The 22,539-nt window shown below is 37.2% G+C and overlaps 2 protein-coding genes across 2 annotated transcripts; both read left to right on the top strand.

Moving 5' to 3' along the window:
* Positions 1 to 3,337: 3,337 nt before the first annotated feature.
* On the top strand, positions 3,338 to 13,021 carry LOC117325735. Its single transcript, XM_033882168.1, has 3 exons — positions 3,338 to 3,674; positions 7,345 to 7,581; positions 12,505 to 13,021. The coding sequence occupies exons 1-3, from the start codon at positions 3,575 to 3,577 to the stop codon at positions 12,783 to 12,785; spliced, it is 618 nt and encodes a 205-aa protein (XP_033738059.1). The 5' UTR covers positions 3,338 to 3,574; the 3' UTR covers positions 12,786 to 13,021.
* A 5,100-nt stretch (positions 13,022 to 18,121) lies between these two features.
* Positions 18,122 to 22,463, top strand: LOC117325732 (serine/threonine-protein kinase mos-like). Its single transcript, XM_033882166.1, has one exon. The coding sequence runs from the start codon at positions 18,158 to 18,160 to the stop codon at positions 19,361 to 19,363; it is 1,206 nt and encodes a 401-aa protein (XP_033738057.1). The 5' UTR covers positions 18,122 to 18,157; the 3' UTR covers positions 19,364 to 22,463.
* Positions 22,464 to 22,539: the final 76 nt, after the last annotated feature.

The raw sequence follows: 22,539 nt of genomic DNA, 5'->3' as shown, positions 1-22,539 counted from the left end.
CTCGGCGTCGTTTTATATCTTGTATGGAGGATGACTTTAGCGTGGTTAAAAGGTGTCAACCATACCTTTACCATGTGTCCCAGCAACCCCTTGTTTATATCAATTCACCTTCCTGTAATATTTTCAGCTGTTAGATTTAAGTAGGTAACAACAAACAGTACTGATAACAAAACACACGTCGGAACGTTACGTCATAGACAACATGTTTCGAAATCAGCGAGAATGAACCTGTGTTACCACATTTTATTTTTTAGTCTTTATCTGTATTTAAACTGGGGCTTCTATCCATATTGTCTATATACTTCTACCCGTTAGAAATTCCATGGAGGAATTAAGTATTGCAATCGCCTTCAGTTCAGCGCCGTGTGTCCATCAAAAACACTTTACAAGAATATAAAGAAATTTCGCAGCAAGCTTCCATGGCTAAAGGTCAACCAAAATTGTGAATTGTATCATATGGTTCCCACTCCCCATCCTTTCTCAAAGGGGCCTGAAGGGCGGGGCTGAACAGGGTGAAATTGGCCATTTTTCAAAAAATCGTTTCTACACCCAGAAGGGTCATAGTTCTTCACCATAATTGTGAATTTCATGACCCTGGGTCTCAGGTTTATAGGGAAAACAAAATTTTAGTATTACATGTTCTATTGCTAAAAGAAATGCATGTAATACAAATTCTGTTGGAATCATCAAAATGTAAAGGCTGTTGAATATGGTACGCACATGTTGCCGTTGACTCATTGAATGACCCTGAGGGGCCTTAGGGCTATGTGGGGCGAGGACCTAAATAGTGACTGTACATGTGAAGGCCCATCGTAGAAGGGCAATTGAGTTATATCTATATTCCATGGTGCCGGGTCCGGCGTCAATATTTTACTTCGGACAACTTCTTCTACCTGAAGGCCCAGGATACTGATATTAGGCATGTAGCATGTAGGGTTACTAAGTTTGTTCAAATGGACGGCATTGACCCACTTTCAAGGTCACTGTGGTCAAATTTGTTTGAAATATTTTTGTACATTCTTTAGATCTAGGACAATGATATTTTCCTATAGCTATACCGCATAATATATTTCACTTTTAAGATTAAATATGTCAGATTAATATCATGTGAGATATTCAAGCCCTAGTGGTTCTCTTGTTTCCACTACATGTACACCTTGTCACATCAATGTATAGCTTTCGCTTGATACATGAATGATTGCATTGATGGATTTAACGTTGAGTTCAAAATTCCATTCAATCCACAACAACTTGACTCTTTTGTGCTTGCATTGAGATTACTAGGATCAAACTTATATATTGTGATCATGAGTTATATAATGAAGCTTGACATTTGATTGGCTGTTCAAATTGCTTTTTGTCTGTCCGTCAATAAACAATCTTTGATATTGCCATTTTCATGCCACTATACAATGAGACAAGGGTCAAGGTCACAGTTGCTATATAAAGTAATCAACGTTAACTGACTCAATGTAAACACAATCAATTGCAACTCAATACTTTCATGGATTTTCGTCAAACTTCATGCTTTGTAAAGGTCAAATACAGTCAAACCTTGTTAATCATGGAAGTCAGCGGGACCATGATAATACTTCCCAGATATCCGAGTTAGGTTGAATGTTTCATGTAAAGTTTGGTCAGGACCGACAAAATACATAGAAGTTAGCAATATGAACTATTTTTGTCAAATAACAACAAAAAACAAGGAAGTGTTATGTCTAATGTCTATTGTATGTTGAATTCAATTTATAACAAAGACGAAGGTTAAACTATATAGAAGTACTGTTCAGTAAATTCTCTTTCGGTGATCGAATTACATTCTCGAACACGGTTAAGAAGACATTTTGAGTAGAAATACCAACAGGCACCATTAGATCAGATACTATACAGAACGTGTGCAGCATTCATAAATGTAGAGAAATCCACACCGGATTTGTTCTTTAGACGATTTTTTATCTGTGATATGTTAAAGATGATACAAACAGATGTATTATAATCAAAAGATAAACCTAAGTTGTAAGTTGTATACAAATTCACAGGAATGTCTAATTCATACAAAAATATGTTTGTATCCGTTATAGCAGTTTTATGGTCTGGTTTTGAAATATGAACAAACTTATAAGTTGACTCAACTTTAACTTAACTGCACAAAACGACAGATATATCGGATATATTCATACTTCACGGGGAAGTTATATGACAATAACGACATTGACCAAGTACTATAATACACAATGACAATACAGACACTAGAAACCCAGGAAGTTAAGTTATATAAAAACCGAGACATACATCAGAATCTGACATGTATTTATTGTAATGTAGCCTGCTAAATAGGAAATGATATGTTAGAATAAAGATGCCCCTTTCAATCCCCTGCACCATTTCTCTTTATTTTCCATGCACATGTTAAAATGTAATTAAATGTTTTTTGATATATATCCAAATAGTATTGTCAGTACTGTTCCATAGCTACTTTATGTCTACAAGGAGACAGATTTATATAAGTACTTAGTACTTGTTTCTGAATTCTTTTTGAAATCATATTGTATATATCATATCACCATGCCATGTATTATTGAATAAAATAAAGTTTAAGAAAAAAAATAAATGAATAAAGATGATATCAAGGTAATAACTGCTAAATTATCTCAACGAGGAATGTTATCGGGAGATGGTAGTGGTGACATACAGTAATATGTTAACCCTCTCTGGTTCATCGTAACAATTTATATACAGAATGTAAGTATATCTACCTGCCTTACCTTAATGATGTAATTTGTTGACTTGTCTTCATAACAAATTTCCTCACGACACGATTATTTACCTTTATCATGATCTCTGTGTCATATTCATTTTCTTTCGTTGGTATTCTGACGTGATTTGATAGCATCATAACATGTATGAGACTCGTCAATTCAAAAACTTCATCTGATTCAAGTTCATATAAATAAATCATATACACATGTATACAATAACTGCTACATTCCATATAAGTCTTTATCAAATTACAAACCCATAAAACTATATTGATAAACAAACTGAACCATTTGTATGCATGTCCCTTTAATTACTTCTAGCGTCTGTCTGTGTAAGTGAGTGCTGAGGTTATTTGTGACGGGTTTAAGGTCTACTATTTCAGTCTTCCATCTCATCCCATTGAGTCTTCCTAATCAAGTACATTGTAATACTTTTTTCTAGAAAACAACGACTGTCTATCGTGCGTTTCGACGCAGCGTGTCACTTATTGAAACCAATCAAATCAGTCGTTAGGACTTTGGCCAATCACCGTTGTCGTTACACAAAGGTGACTTGAAAGCCTTAAGGTAAACTGGAATAGAACGACGTATAAACCTTGTTGCACTTACAGACACACATATATGAATGCTCAAAATAAGAAACTTGCCGTGTAGTTGTAGGACTACACTGATGCATGTTGTGGCCATAATCACAGCTGACAAGTCCTTCCCATTGGGAAAAATTGTAAGCAAATAAATTTCGTAAAAGGCAGATAAATAACGTGTCGTTCTGAGATTTCTGGAAGGAGGGGCGACAGTTATCTTCGAGGATCCTCATGTTTTGGCGGCGTGCATATTTAGATACACTCATTCTGAGACCCGTTATAATGAGCGTGTGTATTGTCATACTGGGACAGAACATCGGGCAAGCACAAGGTATGTTACAACTATTCCGTGGCGTTCACATGCCAATAATTACTGTGGTTTTCTAATTATAAATAAATCTTATTACAAATACATCCAATAAAAAATTCCCCGTGTTTACGACGCGGGTACGCAGTCGTTATGTTTCGCTCTCGTGCTTTTATTATACCAAAACAACTCTCTTTTTATACAGGCGGAAAATAGGGGAAACATTTACAAAACAAATGCAATGTAAATCCGTTGCTGAAAATACATATGTAAAAATAGACCCAATCATAACCATGGTGAATCAACCGCAATTGTAATTACTTTAATGCAAGCAAATCCATGTGCAATGTTCTTATATGAATTTTTCAATAAAATATGTCCTGTCTCAATGAATGCTGTTTTCTCGCAAAATCATCATATCAATTATATAAGTAATGGTATGCCTTCCTCTATTGTGTTTCCAGGTTGTATATCTATGTATATAGTAAAGGTGTGAATTTCCTGACGTAATTGTACGATGTCTAATGCTTATTAAGGTATACACCAACATAACCCGGAGCCCTATTTCCTTGAAAGTCATTTAATGTGTGCTAATACAGAAAGTGTTATCTTTGTGACCACTGGCGATCATTTATACAACATTGTCTCTCTATATATATACCATACGTCCAATTATTATTCTATCAACGTGAATCATTGACGGTGATATAGTTTTAACATTTATACAATGTTGCAGTCGATCATTTATTTCGTTAAAAGCTACATTGTAACAATGTACATGTATAACAATGTATAACAACGTATAAATTCCTGTTATGCAATCAGGCTGTAGTGGGTTTCTTTGATTAAAGTTATATGATTTTTATATATCAGAAAGTAGACAAACAGTGTATTTAGATATTTTATAATCATTTTTCTATATATTATAAAGTGGTGAAATGTTGCATTTGATACTTGGGGACATTTTGAGGAGATTATTACTGGCCAGATATGGTGTGTGTCTATAAAGACAACCTATTTACAGCCCATTAGATATGGTGTGTCTATAAAGACAACCTATCTACAGCCCATTATATATGGTGTGTCTATAAAGACAACCTATCTACAGCCCATTAGATATGGTGTGTCTATAAAGACAACCTATTTACAGCCCATTAGATATGGTGTGTGTCTATAAAGACAACCTATTTACAGCCCATTAGATATGGTGTGTGTCTATAAAGACAACCTATTTACAGCCCATTAGATATGGTGTGTGTCTATAAAGACAACCTATTTACAGCCCATTAGATATGGTGTGTCTATAAAGACAACCTATTTACAGCCCATTAGATATGGTGTGTGTCTATAAAGACAACCTATTTACAGCCTATTAGATATGGTGTGTGTCTATAAAGACAACCTATTTACAGCCCAATAGATATGAAAATCTTATGAAGCCCACCTGGCCTGCCTATAACGGTCAACGGTGGTTTTAGTAGCCTTAGATAGGTATGTAGACATTTAAAGATGACTGCCTAACCTGCTCAGAATTGATATAACAGTTTAGCCGTCCTAATATAAGGTCAATCAGACTGTAACGAAGACGAAACCCATGGTGATAACGCCTAGAACATAACTAATCGACGAACCCGCCGTAATACAATAGGAATGATTTGTACACTATTGATATACACGAAGTTAATTTGAACGTTTTAGAGAAATCCTTCAAAAACTTATTTTTGCCATTTGCTTTCATGGTAACAGAAAACTGAAAGTGTCGCCTACATTCCAACACATACCAGTGACGGTTATGACAGCCCATCAAAATCACAATACATGTGTATATCTATATTCCACGGAAAATAATATACAAACATGGATGCAACAAGTTATTCTCAGTTTAACATAATATTCCCGAGGATTTGAAATAATAGTTAGATGGTAGTATCTAACTGAAAAAAATCAACGGTGTTGAAACGAAAGTTAAATGGTGGTATTCAATTGAGAAAAAAACCACATTGGTGTTGAAATGTAAGTATGGTGGTAGTATTTTACTGAAACAAATCAAAAATAAACAATTATTATTCCTTCAATAAAAAACACCACAATACCACAAAACACTGCAGTAGATCCAGGAACAACAAAACAAGTGAATTTCTTTAATTGATTTGTAGATGTATGTGGAATTCTTTCATTCCCGTTAGTTAATTTCCAAAAATTACAAAAAAATAGCTTACAGTGCGTTAGTGTATAAAATGTTTTATTATTTGAATTGTTTCTGAATAGTTCAAGGTAATGAAACAACGATAATTTATCTAAAATCCTGAACGCGATAACGATATAAAGACAGTGATTCAGGAGTCACATATACAGAATATTTTGTTTTTGTGCCCTGATACAGGAGTAAAATCTATTAAATGTTTTGTTTTCGTGACCTGGTACAGGAGTAAAATCTATTAAATGTTTTGTTTTTGTGACCTGGTACAGGAGTAAAATCTATTAAATGTTTTGTTTTTGTGACCTGGTACAGGAATAAAATCTATTAAATATTTTGTTTTCGTGACCTGGTACAGGAGCAAAATTTATTAAATGTTTTGTATTTGTGACCTGGTACAGGAGTAAAATCTATTAAATGTTTTGTGTTTGTGACCTGGTACAGGAATAAAATCTATTAAATATTTTGTTTTCGTGACCTGGTACAGGAGTAAAATTTATTAAATGTTTTGTATTTGTGACCTGGTACAGGAGTAAAATCTTTTAAATGTTTTGTGTTTGTGACCTGGTACAGGAATAAAATCTATTAATTATTTTGTTTTGTATTTGTTGGTACAGGAGTAAAATTTATTAAATGTTTTGTATTTGTGACCTGGTACAGGAGTAAAATCTTTTAAATGTTTTGTGTTTGTGACCTGGTACAGGAATAAAATCTATTAATTATTTTGTTTTCGTGACCTGGTACAGGAGTAAAATTTATTAAATGTTTTGTTTTTGTGACCTGGTACAGAGTAAAATCTATTAAATATTTTGTTTTTGTGACCTGGTACAGGAGTAAAATCTATTAATGTTTTGTTTTTGTGACCTGGTACAGAGTAAAATCTATTAAATATTTTGTTTTCGTGACCTGGTACAGGAGTAAAATTTATTATTAAGTATTTTGTGTTTGTGACCTGATACAGGAGTAAAATTTATCAAATATTTGTTTTTGTGACCTGGTACAGAAGTAAAATGTAATAAATGTTTTGTTTTTGTGACCTGGTACAGAAGTAAAATGTAATAAATGTTTTGTGTTTGTGACCTGATACAGGAGTAAAATCTATTGAATTCTAAGTTTGTTTTTTGACCTGGTACAGGAGTAATATTTATCAAATATTTGTTTTTGTGACCTGGTACAGGAGTAAAATCTATTGAATTCTAAGTTTGTTTTCGTGACCTGATACAGGAGTAAAATGTATTAAATGTTTTGTTTTTTGACCTGGTACAGGAGTAAAATCTATTCAATTCTAATTTTGTATTTGTGACCTGGTACAGGAGTAAAATCTATTAAATTCTAAGTTTGTTTTCGTGACCTGATACAGGAGTAAAATGTATTAAATGTTTTGTTTTTGTGACCTGGTAAAGGAGTAAAATCTATTCAATTCTAATTTTGTTTTTGTGGCCTGGTACAGGAGTAAAATCTATTCAATTCTAATTTTGTTTTTGTGACCTGGTACAGGACTGAAGTGTATGAAGTGCATCAATATTGACCTCGATAAGTCTCCTGCTGGCTTATTCATCAACCCATTTCTCAACTTTATCCCTGGGATTAGGAACACAAAGTGTTTGGAACCCTCCTTCATCTCAGGCATCGACACCGTCACGTGTCCTCCAAATCCCGAATCTGGGTATCATGTATACAGATGTGGGGCATACACTGGAACAATAAATATTGCCCTGGAGAATGGCCTAACAAGTACGTATAACATCCGGGCATCGTGTAGGAACCACGGAACCAAATGATTTCCCAAAGACGATACTGTTAACGTTTACCACTGTCCTGCTTAAATGGAGTTTTCAACACTGGTCCACTAACCATAATTTTGCAGAATGTCATCTCGGAAACCTGTAAATAGAATGTTTAAAATTTCTACCATTTGGAACTTTTTTGTATGGGGCCATCATATTGTATTGAATTCAGCACCAAATATTCACTTAAATTTACAACAAAATACACTCCCCCTGACAAAAACAGGCTAGAAAAAAAACACTTTTTTCTATATATTTTACATCTACATGTACAAAATGTATTGCCCAGCCCACACATAAAACTTTGGAAACTTCTCTCCCCTAAATATCCAATCAGTAGGCCCCGATGCATTCACCTTCCTATTAAATCTTAAACCCACAATCTATTTTTGATTTGGTTCTGTGGTCCCTGTATAGATGTAGGGTCTACAAGGTAACAATATATATTGCCCTGGAGAATGGCATAACAAGTACATATAACATCCAGAAATAATCAATATAGACGTTTTAAATATCGATCGACCAATGTAACTTTAAAACAAGATTGATGTACGCGCAAGTTGGTTTTTATGAAATACTGTTTGTTTAAAATATTGTAATCCAAGCACGTTTTGCAATAGCCACATTTTGACAATCAAAACCCAAAATCGTCATTGTACAAAAACTGGTATTCAAAGGTTTAAAAACCAAATTTAGCAGGAGTTAAAAAAACTCATTGTGTGTCGTTGAACTATGACTGTTCGTCTATGACCTGGTGTTCAATTGTATTTCTGACGAGCATGAATTTCTGTTAAACTAGTCAAGTGGTTTTGTCTACAAATCGTAACAATTATGATAAATCGGTTTTCCATATGAAATGCATGTATATCAAAAGATGAGCAAAACTATAGTGGAAGCAGAGGCTTGCATAGATAAACACAACCCTTTTTCCGGCTTCACTTGATCTTACATGTATTTCTACCATAATAGATGGGTGTTATTTAACTCCAAATGCATGAAATAAGCATTACAACTGTTGAAATGCATTCAGGTTATGCCACACATGAAATAAACTCTAAATAACTTTTGATTGGTTGACAGAGTGACCTTTGACCAGGACTATTTTTTAATCACATGTTCAATTCATTTTGATTGGCTTACATTTGAAGGCCACTTCAAAAGGTTCCGGAAATGCACAAGAAGTAGTTCGCAGTTGTTTTTGTCATGTTTTGTCGTACTTTTTAAGAATATGTTAATTACTATAAATGTATTGCTTTGAAAAGAATAAACTTGGTTATTATTTGTTATGATATGTAACATTTGCACACATTTCCGGTATTGACAGTTTTGCATATTAATTAGCTGCTTTTCACTTCAGGCCATATCATTACATCTCACCTGATATTGTGAGAAGAACACATATGGACACAAAACAGGTCAATTCATCCTCAAAATAACTTTTTATTGTGGTAGAAATAGGACATACAAACTCGTGGTTTTTGTATATGGTATTTCTTTCACTTTCGTTAGTTATTTTTCCAACGATACAAAACAACACTCGCTAAAGTTTTTGAAAAATAACTAATCGAGTGAAAGAAATACCATATACAACAACCACACGTTATGCAACCTCTCTATATATTCACTGTTGGGTGGTCCAAATCCCCGCGTCAATAGTTGCAAAAATAGACATAAGCTTGAACGGTTCGCAAACATAAATGGAAAGCACATGAGGATTAGTGTTGCTTCCCATTCCTTTGCTCAGTATATCCATTTATGAAAATCTATATTGTTGTATATTGTTGCAATTTGCACATAGCAGGACTACGGTTTGAAAAAGAGGTCGCGTCACAGCAACTTTTAATACCTTACTGTGTAATGTTTACAATTGTGAGAAAAAGTTTCGATGTACTACCACACAATGCTTAGAATCAATTTAGTTAACACCATATCAAATTAGCAAAGAAAATGACAAAAGTGATTGCAGTATCCTTTCGAGGAAAGACCAAACAAAATATCGTATTCAAAGGAACTTTTTTTCATATACTATGGGTGAACATTGATAGTTGGCCGGACTTCTCGACATCATGTAGCGACTGTTTCAAGAGCCTGTCAAATCTAAAACAAAATTATACAACTTAGATTCTGTGAGTATTCTAAACTCCAACAGAGCAAACATTTTAAAAAAATCAAAAGTAGGGACAGTAAATATAAGGATTATTCAAGAATAAATTTCAGTATGGTATAGATATGTTGTTTCATTCGGGCTGCCATGATGTCATTCCTCTGTGGGTTTGATATCTCCACGGAGTCCCGTATCTCTGTGTAGATGAGTGAGATGTAGGACTGTCATGATGTCATTCCTCTGTGGGTTTGATGTCTCCCCGGAGTCCCGTATCTCTGTGTAGATGAGTGAGATGTCGGACTGCCATGATGTCATTCCTCTGTGGGTTTGATGTCTCCCCGGAGTCCCGTATCTCTGTGTAGATGAGTGAGATGTCGGACTGCCATGATGTCATTCCTCTGTGGGTTTGATGTCTCCCCGGAGTCCCGTATCTCTGTGTAGATGAGTGAGATGTCGGGCTGCCATGATGTCATTCCTCTGTGGGTTTGATGTCTCCCCGGAGTCCCGTATCTCTGTGTAGATGAGTGAGATGTAGGGCTGCCATGATGTCATTCCTCTGTGGGTTTGATGTCTCCCCGGAGTCCCGTATCTCTGTGTAGATGAGTGAGATGTCGGGCTGCCATGATGTCATTCCTCTGTGGGTTTGATGTCTCCCCGGAGTCCCGTATCTCTGTGTAGATGAGTGAGATGTCGGGCTGCCATGATGTCATTCCTCTGTGGGTTTGATGTCTCCCCGAGTCCCGTATCTCTGTGTAGATGAGTGAGATGTCGGACTGCCATGATGTCATTCCTCTGTGGGTTTGATGTCTCCTCGGAGTCCTGTATCTCTGTGTAGATGAGTGAGATGACGGGCTGCCATGATGTCATTCCTCTGTGGGTTTGATGTCTCCCCGGAGTCCCGTATCTCTGTGCAGATGAGTGAGATGTCGGACTGCCATGATGTCATTCCTCTGTGGGTTTGATGTCTCCCCGGAGTCCTGTATCTCTGTGCAGATGAGTGAGATGTCGGACTGCCATGATGTCATTCCTCTGTGGGTTTGATGTCTCACCGAGTCCCGTATCTCTGTGTAGATGATTGAGATATCGGACTGCCATGACGTCATTCCTCTGTGGGTTTGATGTCTCCCCGGAGTCCCGTATCTCTGTGCAGATGAGTGAGATGTCGGACTGCCATGATGTCATTCCTCTGTGGGTTTGATGTCTCCCCGAGTCTCGTATCTCTGTGTAGATTAGTGAGATGTAGGGCTGCCATGATGTCATTCCTCTGTGGGTTTGATGTCTCCCCGGAGTCCCGTATCTCTGTGCAGATGAGTGAGATGTCGGACTGCCATGATGTCATTCCTCTGTGGGTTTGATGTCTCCCCGAGTCCCGTATCTCTGTGTAGATGATTGAGATATCGGACTGCCATGACGTCATTCCTCTGTGGGTTTGATGTCTCCCCGGAGTCCCGTATCTCTGTGCAGATGAGTGAGATGTCGGACTGCCATGATGTCATTCCTCTGTGGGTTTGATGTCTCCCCGAGTCCCGTATCTCTGTGTAGATGATTGAGATATCGGACTGCCATGATGTCATTCCTCTGTGGGTTTGATGTCTCCCCGGAGTCCCGTATCTCTGTGTAGATGAGTGAGATGTCGGACTGCCATGACGTCATTCCTCTGTGGGTTTGATGTCTCCCCGGAGTCCCGTATCTCTGTGTAGATGAGTGAGATGTCGGGCTGCCATGATGTCATTCCTCTGTGGGTTTGATGTCTCTCCGGAGTCCTGTGTCTCTGTTTGTGTATATGACTGAGATGTAGGGCTGCCATGATGTCATTCCTCTGTGGGTTTGATGTCTCCCCGGAGTCCCGTATCTCTGTGTAGATGAGTGAGATGTCGGACTGCCATGATGTCATTCCTCTGTAGGGTTTGATGTCTCCCCGGAGTCCTGTATCTTGGTTTGTATCGATGAGTGAGATGTCGGACTGCCATGATGTCATTCCTCTGTGGGTTTGATGTCTCCTCGGAGTCCTGTATCTCTGTGTAGATGAGTGAGATGACGGGCTGCCATGACGTCATTCCTCTGTGGGTTTGATGTCTCCCCGGAGTCCCGTATCTCTGTGTAGATGAGTGAGATGACGGGCTGCCATGATGTCATTCCTCTGTGGGTTTGATGTCTCCCCGGAGTCCCTGTATCTCTGTTTGTAGATGAGTGAGATGTCGGACTGCCATGATGTCATTCCTCTGTGGGTTTGATGTCTCCCAGGAGTCCCGTATCTCTGTGTAGATGAGTGAGATGTCGGGCTGCCATGATGTCATTCCTCTGTGGGTTTGATGTCTCCCCGGAGTCCCGTATCTCTGTGTAGATGAGTGAGATGTCGGACTGCCATGATGTCATTCCTCTGTGGGTTTGATGTCTCCTCGGAGTCCTGTATCTCTGTTTGTATCGATGAGTGAGATGTAGGGCTGTCCTGGTTCTTCGGTGTGTTACTACCTTTGTAAGCATATTATATTTACTGATATAGCTTGTCTCTGTGTAGAGAACTACGTATATGATCTGACTTGAATCAGTAATTACGGATGGATGGAGACTATATTTCAAGGAATTAGACACACCCTAAACTTCATTGTTTTAGTTTAAATCTGACCTGGTAAAATGGTAAGGTGATGCTGAATATACTTCTTACGACATCCTTTATCGACCATCTACAATGTATTTACAGGCGATTCCTCCTTAATCTTTAAACATTAGGGATTATCTTATCTGTAAAATCTCCTCTTATTTCAGATAGTTCTCTTCGTGTGATCAATCGACAATGTGTCTTAATCTACCAGGGACTGAACTACGGCTGTCATCCACAGGCATATGTCGAGGAGGATGCGAACGATTTTCAGAAAATTTTTGAAAGCCTTGACAATTTAGGAGTTGTGGAATTCCAGGGACATGTCTGTTTGTCTGACGATGCCGAAGCTGCCCCACAAACCACGTGTAGCAGCCGACGCGCAACTCAATCCTTAATGCTCGTCAGTGTTATTTGTTTTTTGTGTGTAACTTTTAAAAAGTTGTAAATAAAAATTAATTTTAAGGAGCAAAATCTATGTTACCTCTCTAAATGTTCGTCGCATTTTTACTCTCATCCTTCTAAGATTTAATTTATTATCCCAATTGTATCTCTTTCTATGATATAATGAACAGTTAACTTAACCTCAGGTTCCAGACATACAGTGTGTTATAGGTTAAACATTGACAGGTCATTGACCCCAACATAAGGTAGATTCCGTCAAAACGTACAGACCAGTTGGTATCGTGCCTTTGTTTATTTTCCTGACTTCGCTTTGATGAAACGGTATTTAAATAAAAAAATACTTGTTAAATTATTGTTTTAAAACATTCAACACAAATAGTGTGGTCAATAGCATCCTTGGAAACGGACAACATTAGAAATGAAATTCAAACAAATCAAATGTTGCTGTAAGATCAAATAGTTTGACGGTTCTTTCCATCCAAAATGCTACATAACTAAAGATCTAGGTATACATATATAGCTTAGAAACACAAGTGACGAAGGAAGACAACTTCTTGACTCGTGCCCTGACCGGGCCTCGAACTCACGATCTACGGCACCCAATCGCCTAGCCAGAAATATCCGCAGCCTATACCGCTGCGCCACATCGACGTTCTTAAAAAAGAACGTTTCAATGGCGCAGTGATGGTCGGCCCGATACCCTGACATGATCATTGTGGAAGTCGTCTATAAGGTGATATAGAATACCTGGATCGCAATGGGTTTTTTTTTTTTAGTTGTTTCGTGCGTGCCACTGCTCATATGGACCTTACGTTATGTGGCAAGTCGCGGAATCTCTACCAGACACCCAGATAATTCAATCGTTATGTGCAACATTGACCTCAAGCCATGTTAGTGCAGTGTGTGTCTTGTGCAACCAGCCCTTCAGCGATGTCATCATGCATAGCAGCTCCATCTGCCCCCACTTCAGGGAATCACGTGAACGTTTCCTACAAGATATTCTGAACGATTTTGGCCCACATGTTTTCAACATCGTGACATGCGAGAACAACGCATCATTTGTTCAAGTCCTACTAGGCGCTAGTAAGAACATTCCATTTGATGATGGTATTTGCAGGAATCGCTTCCTTATGAAGGCGGCTCGATTCGTTGTTAGCGTCACGCGCTTATTCTCGCCCTGATTATGATGTAAGTACGCGATAGTGAGTAAGCTACATAGTAGCTACTCATGGAAAGCGCGCTAAATGAACTCTTCACTTATTTTGATATTCCTTATTTATTTATTTTTTTTTTCTGTCGATTTTGTTGTATTCCACTTATCTCCTTTGGGAGGAAATAAAGTTTGATGATGATGATTTACATACATGGATACGAATTGTACATATATTATATATATTTCTCTCGGTACAACTACGACAGGAAATTCAAATCTTTATCTTCGGATCACCAACACAGAGTGTATATGATACATTGTGCTAATAAATAGATATATAGCTTAGAAACACAAGTGACAACTTTTTGACATCTCCAGAAGTCAACTATCTTGAAAGCTTTTTGTGATATTTACTCTGGAAACATCAGTAAAGGTGATTTTTCCCAAACAAAAATGGAAAATAAAAAAATATCCTTCATAGCAATTGGCACAGTCCGAAATTTTCTGACGATCTTCCTAAGTTTTAAAGGCGAATATCAACATCAGAACCCTTCACATTACAATTGACATTGCCATACCACGACATTGATAGTCTAATGAAATTCCCTTAAACAGTTTTTGTGATGCTGTTTATATCTCGGACTCATGGCATCATAATACAAACTGTTTTCAGTCTAAAAAAATATCTTATTTGCATTTATCTAAGGTGAACCGGATACAAGAAAAATATACATGTACACACAAAAGGGTATTCTAACGTATAATATAAACAACAAAGAATATCGTCTTAATAACGAAACCATAATTCAGACTCCAAATCGACAGAGAATACCGACATATTAATGAAACCATAATTTTAACTCAAAATCGAAAGAGAATACCGACATATTAACGAAACCATAATTTAAACTCAAAATCGACAGAGACTACATACATATTAACGAAACCATAATTTAAACTCAAAATCGACAGAGAATACCTATTAACGAAACCATAATTCAAACTCAGAATCGATGATATAGATTTGTATCGAGATTCCTGACAGTTTACAAGGGGAATCTGACCAGGTGCCCCGGCAGAGTAGACGGAACATAATGTCTCCCATACTTGAGTGATTGGTTTGTTTTTGGTTTGTTTTTGTTTTACGTCCTATTAACAGCCAGGGTCATTTAAGGACGTGCCAGGTTTGGAGGTGGAGGAAAGCCGGAGTACCCGGAGAAAAACCACCGGCCTATGGTCAGTACCTGGCAACTGCCCCACGTAGGTTTCGAACTCGTAACCCAGAGGTGGAGGGCTAGTGATAAAGTGTCGAGACACCTTAACCACTCGGCCACATGAGTAAAAGAAAGAAAGAAAGAAAGAAATTGTAATTAAAAGTGTTATTTCCTCACTATCACGCTGGAACCTCATATGAATGTGAACAAGTTATTAAGCAATGAAGCTTGAAGCGTACACAACGAACCAAGCTGCTTTGATCAGAAACCATTTCTCGGCAATGCCACCGTTGTCCGGGACGCCTATGATCACCCCTGATAATGTTTGGACAAAAGTGGCATAATCCTCGTCTAGAGTCTAACAGAACACCAACAGGCCAATCTTAGACAGGACTCCTCGTGGAAGTTATTGTTGCTCGCAAGTGGAGCAAAAATTGATAATGATGCAGAGGTTGAAAACAAAGTGAACACGTGGTACGGACAGGTATAGGTGGTATTATTATAAGAATGGCTGCTACATATTCAGCTACGAATCACAGTATATATGGATTATAGGAAGGATGGCATTTACTGAAAATATCAAGGTCGAGATTTCAAAGACGAGTTCTCATTTGACAATTTTTGCAAATTTCAACGTAATGTCAAAAGCTTCCACTGACTCAAAGAGGAGAAGAAAAAAAACAAAGATATGAATCCAAGCAAGGAAGCTCGTATGTTTGAAGCACTTTCACAATATCTAGTAAGTATCGTCCTGAACATGGTATAGGGCAAATCTATGATAAGATTTGATATCATATAAATATACCTGTGCATTATGTACACGAACATATATTGAGGAGTCTACAGTAAAGCTGTATAAAAAACGAGTATAATAAATGTCAGATATAATATGGAAGCTGTTAAATTAGTCTTTATTATCGTGAAGATACAGTGGTACACCCACATCTAAATGTCACACAGTGGACACACCCACATCTATATGTCACACAGTGGACACACCCACATTTATATGTCACACAGTGGACACACCCACATCTATATGTCACACAGTGGACACACCCACATCTATATGTCACACAGTGGACACACCCACATCTAAATGTCACACAGTGGACACACCCACATCTATATGTCTCACAGTGGACACACCCACATCTATATGTCACACAGTGGACACACCCACATCTATATGTCACACAGTGGACACACCCACATCTATATGTCACACAGTGGACTCACCCACATCTATATGTCACACAGTGGACACACCCACATCTATATGTCTCACAGTGGACACACCCACATCTATATGTCACACAGTGGACACACCCACATTTATATGTCACACAGTGGACACACCCACATCTATATGTCACACAGTGGACACACCCACATATATATGTCACACAGTGGACACCCACATCTATATGTCACACAGTGGACACACCCACATCTATATGTCACACAGTGGACACACCCACATATATATGTCACAGAGTGGACAGACCTATATCTATATGTCACACAGTGGACACACCCACATCTAAATGTCACACAGTGGACACACCCACATCTATATGTCACACAGTGGACACACCCACATCTATATGTCACACAGTGGACACACCCACATCTATATGTCACACAGTGGACACCCACATATATATGTCACACAGTGGACACCCACATCTATATGTCACACAGTGGACACACCCACATCTATATGTCACACAGTGGACACACCAACATCTATATGTCACACAGTGGACACCCACATATATATGTCACACAGTGGACACCCACATATATATGTCACACAGTGGACACACCCACATCTAAATGTCACACAGTGGACACACCCACATATATATGTCACACAGTGGACACACCCACATCTATATGTCACACAGTGGACACACCCGCATCTATATGTTACAACAGACATCCTCCTGAGAAATGGCAGCTTAAAAGTGAGTATTTAAACATGATTTCAATATCCCGTCGTTGATTTTTTTTTTTTTCATCTTGTGTGTTATAGTTTATGTTACATACTACCGATCGTTGGCCTCAACAGTCCAGAATCATCGAGTGCGTCCTTACAACATCATTATGTAGTGCACGTGTTACTGTCGAGTCCAATGTCAGTGTCGACAACCTGAAAGGTTCAGTTTCATTGTACATTGCCATAGCCTCCAGGAAAGTCTTTGTAACTAATTTTATTGTAAAAGCATGTAAATGTACATCGTTTTAATTAGCACCAAAAAGTATGCCACAATATTCCATTTATTTTTCATCAAATAAAAAAAAACAGGTGATTCCAACATTTTTTTAGCTCTGGCAATGTCATGATATGGACGATGTCAAGTGTACGTAGTTATGGTGAAACTAGTAAACTGACGTCACTTCAATATACAATACACCGGTCTGGTAGTGTAGGACAGGGTAGAACATCGAGATAAACATTACAAAAGCACAGAAAAAAAATCTGACACATACGTCATTGTTAATACTGGCCCATTATAACGCAATCCGTAAGATGTAACACTTAGGAAATAATTTGAAGTGTATTACATTTAATTTTGGATACGTTTTGGTGAGAGAACGGACTTATTTGATTAGGAGATCCTAAACTAACGATCGAGCGCCGCACGTGTTCGCGATGTTACCTATTCACGATGTGACCCTTTCGTTGGGTGAAGGATTTGTCAACTTACATTTACACATTAAGACGTCCGTAATCAATTTCACCCAGTTATTTATTTCACGTATTCACCAGACTTCACGACAAATTACTATCGGGAAATATAGCCTATAAGATAAAGACTACATTAGACAACAGTCTGCTATTCTGAATTATTTCAGCCATTAACTTACCTTACCGGTAAGATGAGTGTGTGTATCATCTGAGCAGAATGTGAACACATCTCAACAAAAGTAAATCGGGTAGATCAAAAATCTGTAAGTTCAGGTGGTTAACCAATGGAAATCAAGCTGCATTGGAGACTTAGCCAATGAAATTGGACGGAAGGTGTTCAGGATTAGAAAGGAATGTTTCGATTGACATCCGTCGACCTGTATATGCGAGTTCATAAAGTGCTAAATCTACGAACTATCAAGATGGTTATGGTCAAAGTGCGAGAGGAAACACATACATTTCATCACGGTCACCATCATCATACCCCAACACGTGGACACCTAGTTCATCATCGTCATGGACACAACAGCCCAGCGCATACGTTGAAGTCCTTATTTGGAAAATACCGACATCTCCGATGCTCATCTCCAAAACCGAACATCTCAACGCCAAAATCCAAGCGTTTGTCGGAATCAAAGAGGAACTGTCTCAGTAGTGAATTCAGAAAACCATTTTTGATCAAGAAAAATGGCGCTGCTGATGATGATGATTCAGTGTTCATTAAGGAAGATTTCAAACTTGGAAAACTTCTTGGAGCCGGGGGTTTTGGTTCTGTGTATATGGCAAATGGAAAGTCTGGACATGACTCCATTGCTATTAAAGTAATGAAGAAGCCTACCATGAGCAAAAATCCCGATGCTATGTTTGAAAGTTTCAAAGCCGAGCTTCGGTGTATGCAACTCGCTCATCCTAATATTGTCCAATCATTAGGAGCTACCCATATGACGTCATTCGAAGATGGGGCATGGGTCGTTATGGAGTATGCCGGAGACAGAACATTGCAGACAGCTCTCAACGAATCCCACGTCGACCTGACGATCGAAATCAGAGTGAAATTTTCCACTCAGATTGCTCAAGGTCTGAAATATCTCCATGACAACAATATTGTACATTTGGATATTAAACCTGCCAACATCCTCATCACTCCAGACGGTGTTTGTAAAATCGGTGACCTTGGGTGCTCCCAGATTTTAGAGGAGGGGACCGGAAAGGTCAGCCCCACTCAAAGGTCATCCCTCACTGGTACATTTGCATATCGCGCGCCAGAACTACTTCGCGGTGATGCGCCTACTAGGAAAGCAGACATTTATTCATACGGCGTTACTATGTGGCAAATGCTAGCCCGTGATAACCCATATGGTAATGAGAACCAGCACGTAGTTATCTTCGGTGTTGTGGCCTACGGACACCGCCCTAAACACCCAAATATGTCGGAGCAGTGTCCGTTTGAACTTTGCTATCGTGACCTCTATTCGCAGTGTTGGGATTCGGTTCCTGAAAATCGGCCGTCTGCAGATGAGTTGGTGAAAGTGCTAGATGTGTGGAAGAAAAATGTGTAGTTCTTCAGAGAAAACTGACAACATTTGTAAATATGCGTGTTTATGTATTTATAAAATTCATTGAATCATGAAATTTGGATGACGAAGGATGAACAATTAGCTAGTCTAACTCGCTTTGGACATGTGGTGTAGAATTTAACCCAATTCAATATGGAGATATAAAGTGTATATAGATATGTTGGGATCCTATTGATCCAGGGTTTCTTCCCTGCTTGTATATTGATGTAATAATATGTAAATTGACAAAATGTATATACAGTTATATTTACAAGTTTATTTCACATTTTTATTTACAATTGTTATATTTACACGTTTACCATCTTTGTCGGTGTCTGTTATACATTAGCTAACGTCTAACTATACAATACCTGTCTAATGACATATTAGAATGTTTATCAATGTATATCAACTACACTTTTGTACTTTTTTAACCGTCGTGTCTTGTGTCCTATTTATACAATGTGTGTCTTGTGTCCATTTATACACTGTATCTTATTCACACGTATACAATGTGTGTCTTGTGTCCATTTATACACTGTATCTTATTCACACGTATACAATGTGTGTCTTGCCATATTTATACTGTGTCTTGTGTCCTATTCATACGTATACAATGTGTGTCTTGTCCTATTTATACTGTGTGTCTTGTGTCTTATTCACACGTATACAATGTGTGTCTTGTCCTATTTATACTGTGTGTCTTGTGTCTTATTCACACGTATACAATGTGTGTCTTGTCCTATTTATACACTGTGTCGTATGTCCTATTTATACACTGTGCTATACACTGTGTGTCTTGTGTCATATTTATACACTATGTGTCTTGTGTCTTGTGTGTCTTGTGTCTTGTGTGTATTGTGTCTTGTGTGTATTGTGTCTTGTGTGTATTGTGTCCTATTTATACACTGTGTCTTATGTCCTATTTATACACTGTGTTATACACTGTGTGTCTTGTGTCATATTTATACACTATGTGTTTTGTGTCTTGTGTGTATTGTGTCCTATTCATACACTGTGTCTTATGTCTTATTCATACACTGTGTTATACACTGTGTGTCTAGTGTCATTTATACACTGTGTGTCTTATGTCCTATCTATACACTGTGTGTCTAATGTCCTATCTATACACTGTGTGTCTAGTGTCCTCTTTATACCCTGTGTGTCTTGTTTTTACACTGTTTGTTATGTCCTATTTATACACTGTGTGTCTTGTGTCTTATTTATACACATTGTGTCTTGTATTATTCATACAATTCGTCCTTTTTTAATTTTTACAATGTCTGTTCAGTGTCCAATGTATACAGTGTCTTTTGAAATATATAATGGTGTGTAATGTCATAGTTATACAATTGTATTTTTGTCATACAATGAATGTTTTTATCTTGTTTCTGCAGTGCGATTTGTAGATGACATACTGTCCGACATCTTTATGGAATGCCTATTGTTATTTTGATACATATAGATGTATTATATTCCTCTACCGTCCAAAGATACTCGGTAGAGGGCGAGGATTTTTCAACACCGATGATATTGCAACTTTTGTGGGACGTCGTTTTTGTGATAATTTTACACGGAATTCATTTTAACGCCCTATATATTTCTTGTTCTCTCATATTCTTAGTTATTAATAGTACCACGTTATTATTTATACATTTTCTATGACTTCATCTATATTCTATCTAATGTCTAAATCTAATGAAACAATATTACAACAGAAATAGCTTATTCTTTTTTTCTTTTATTTCTTTCTATTTTTCTTCATTTTGGTCGATTCAACACAGACCTGTTAACTTTTAATGATGACGTCACAGAGTAGTTCTCTCGGTGTATGAATTTAAACATTCCATTTACATGTTTATTTACTATAGGGACTTTGCGCCAATTCCAAGCCCTTCAGTCCGTGTATATGTATTGTAAGTATCCAATTGTGAAATTATTAGTATTACACGTATTTGTGAATGGGTTGACACAGAAACTATATTCTTAGGCATTGGCTGCATTAAGTGAAGTGCTCAGTAAGTAAATTAATGCTAGGTTTCGATTTTGTATTATCAAATCAGAACGCTTTAAAGCTAAAAAGAAATATATTGGAGGTAATGCAACTTTAGATCGTGATTCTATACAGTTTACTTGCTTTCAAAAACTTAAAGGTTTTTACTTATAATAAAATGTTATCTGGCTGATTCTAGAATTGCCGCGAGTATTATCTGGGGAAATCAATTGACAAGATTCTTGCATTTTAACTATGGCAAAATATATATTAGCTTTGAACGATCTTTGAATTAAAATAACAACAACAACAAAATGAAAACATAGAAAACGAAAGCATGTATCTGCTATTTAAATAACACAAAGGACGAGTTAGATTCAATCCGTGTTTTATTTCACAAAAGTATGGTACATATATGTATGCGTATTTATTTACATTTAAAAGAATTTACATAACCTCTAAATGTCTCATTGTTACCAATAATACATTGTCCATCCGCCATGATATGTTTATATTACTATCACTTACCGGTAATGTATTAATGTGCTGTACATGTTTGATCTGACGCGGCCATTAAACTATTACACTGTTAACAGATAATTAATTTAATGGCCGAGGGGTTAGTATTTTGTGCCAAGTCCCTGTGGTATACAAAATGACGGTTATTATTGAGCGTACATTGTATCGTGCGGCTTTTATTAATTATAATATATATTCTTTATACATATGTTGCCCACGTTTTGGCTTTAAAATACAAATGAAATTCAATAAAAAAAATGTTGATTGTTTTTAAACATATTGCGCTTTTTAACTTAAGAAAAAATGCAAAAAAAAAGTTTTTCAATTTCAGAAACGATACGTGTATGCGTTACATTTGTACTAGATATAGAATATACGAGTGGCAATCGTTTTTATATAAACTTTATTGGTGTTGCTATCTTTGTGTCAAAATTTGAAGAAATATTATATCCTCGTTCGCTTCTCTGCAATAACTTATAAAATTACTTAATACTAGGTGTCATGATGGTATGGAGGATTGCTGATATTGATATTGTGGATTATGAAAAAAATAAAGATATAGCAAAATAAAATCTGTTGGTTTTCAGTTTATGTCGGTGTTCTAGTTTTTATTTCTGTGTTTCATATACAGCGTCGTGTATTTAGTACCTATAGGGTAGTCAAAATG

Source organism: Pecten maximus, chromosome 4, assembly GCF_902652985.1.
Source record: "Pecten maximus chromosome 4, xPecMax1.1, whole genome shotgun sequence".
Lineage (NCBI taxonomy): Eukaryota > Metazoa > Mollusca > Bivalvia > Pectinida > Pectinidae > Pecten > Pecten maximus.
The sequence above is the reverse complement of the archived record's forward strand: the minus strand, read 5'-3'. Positions and strand labels throughout refer to the sequence as shown.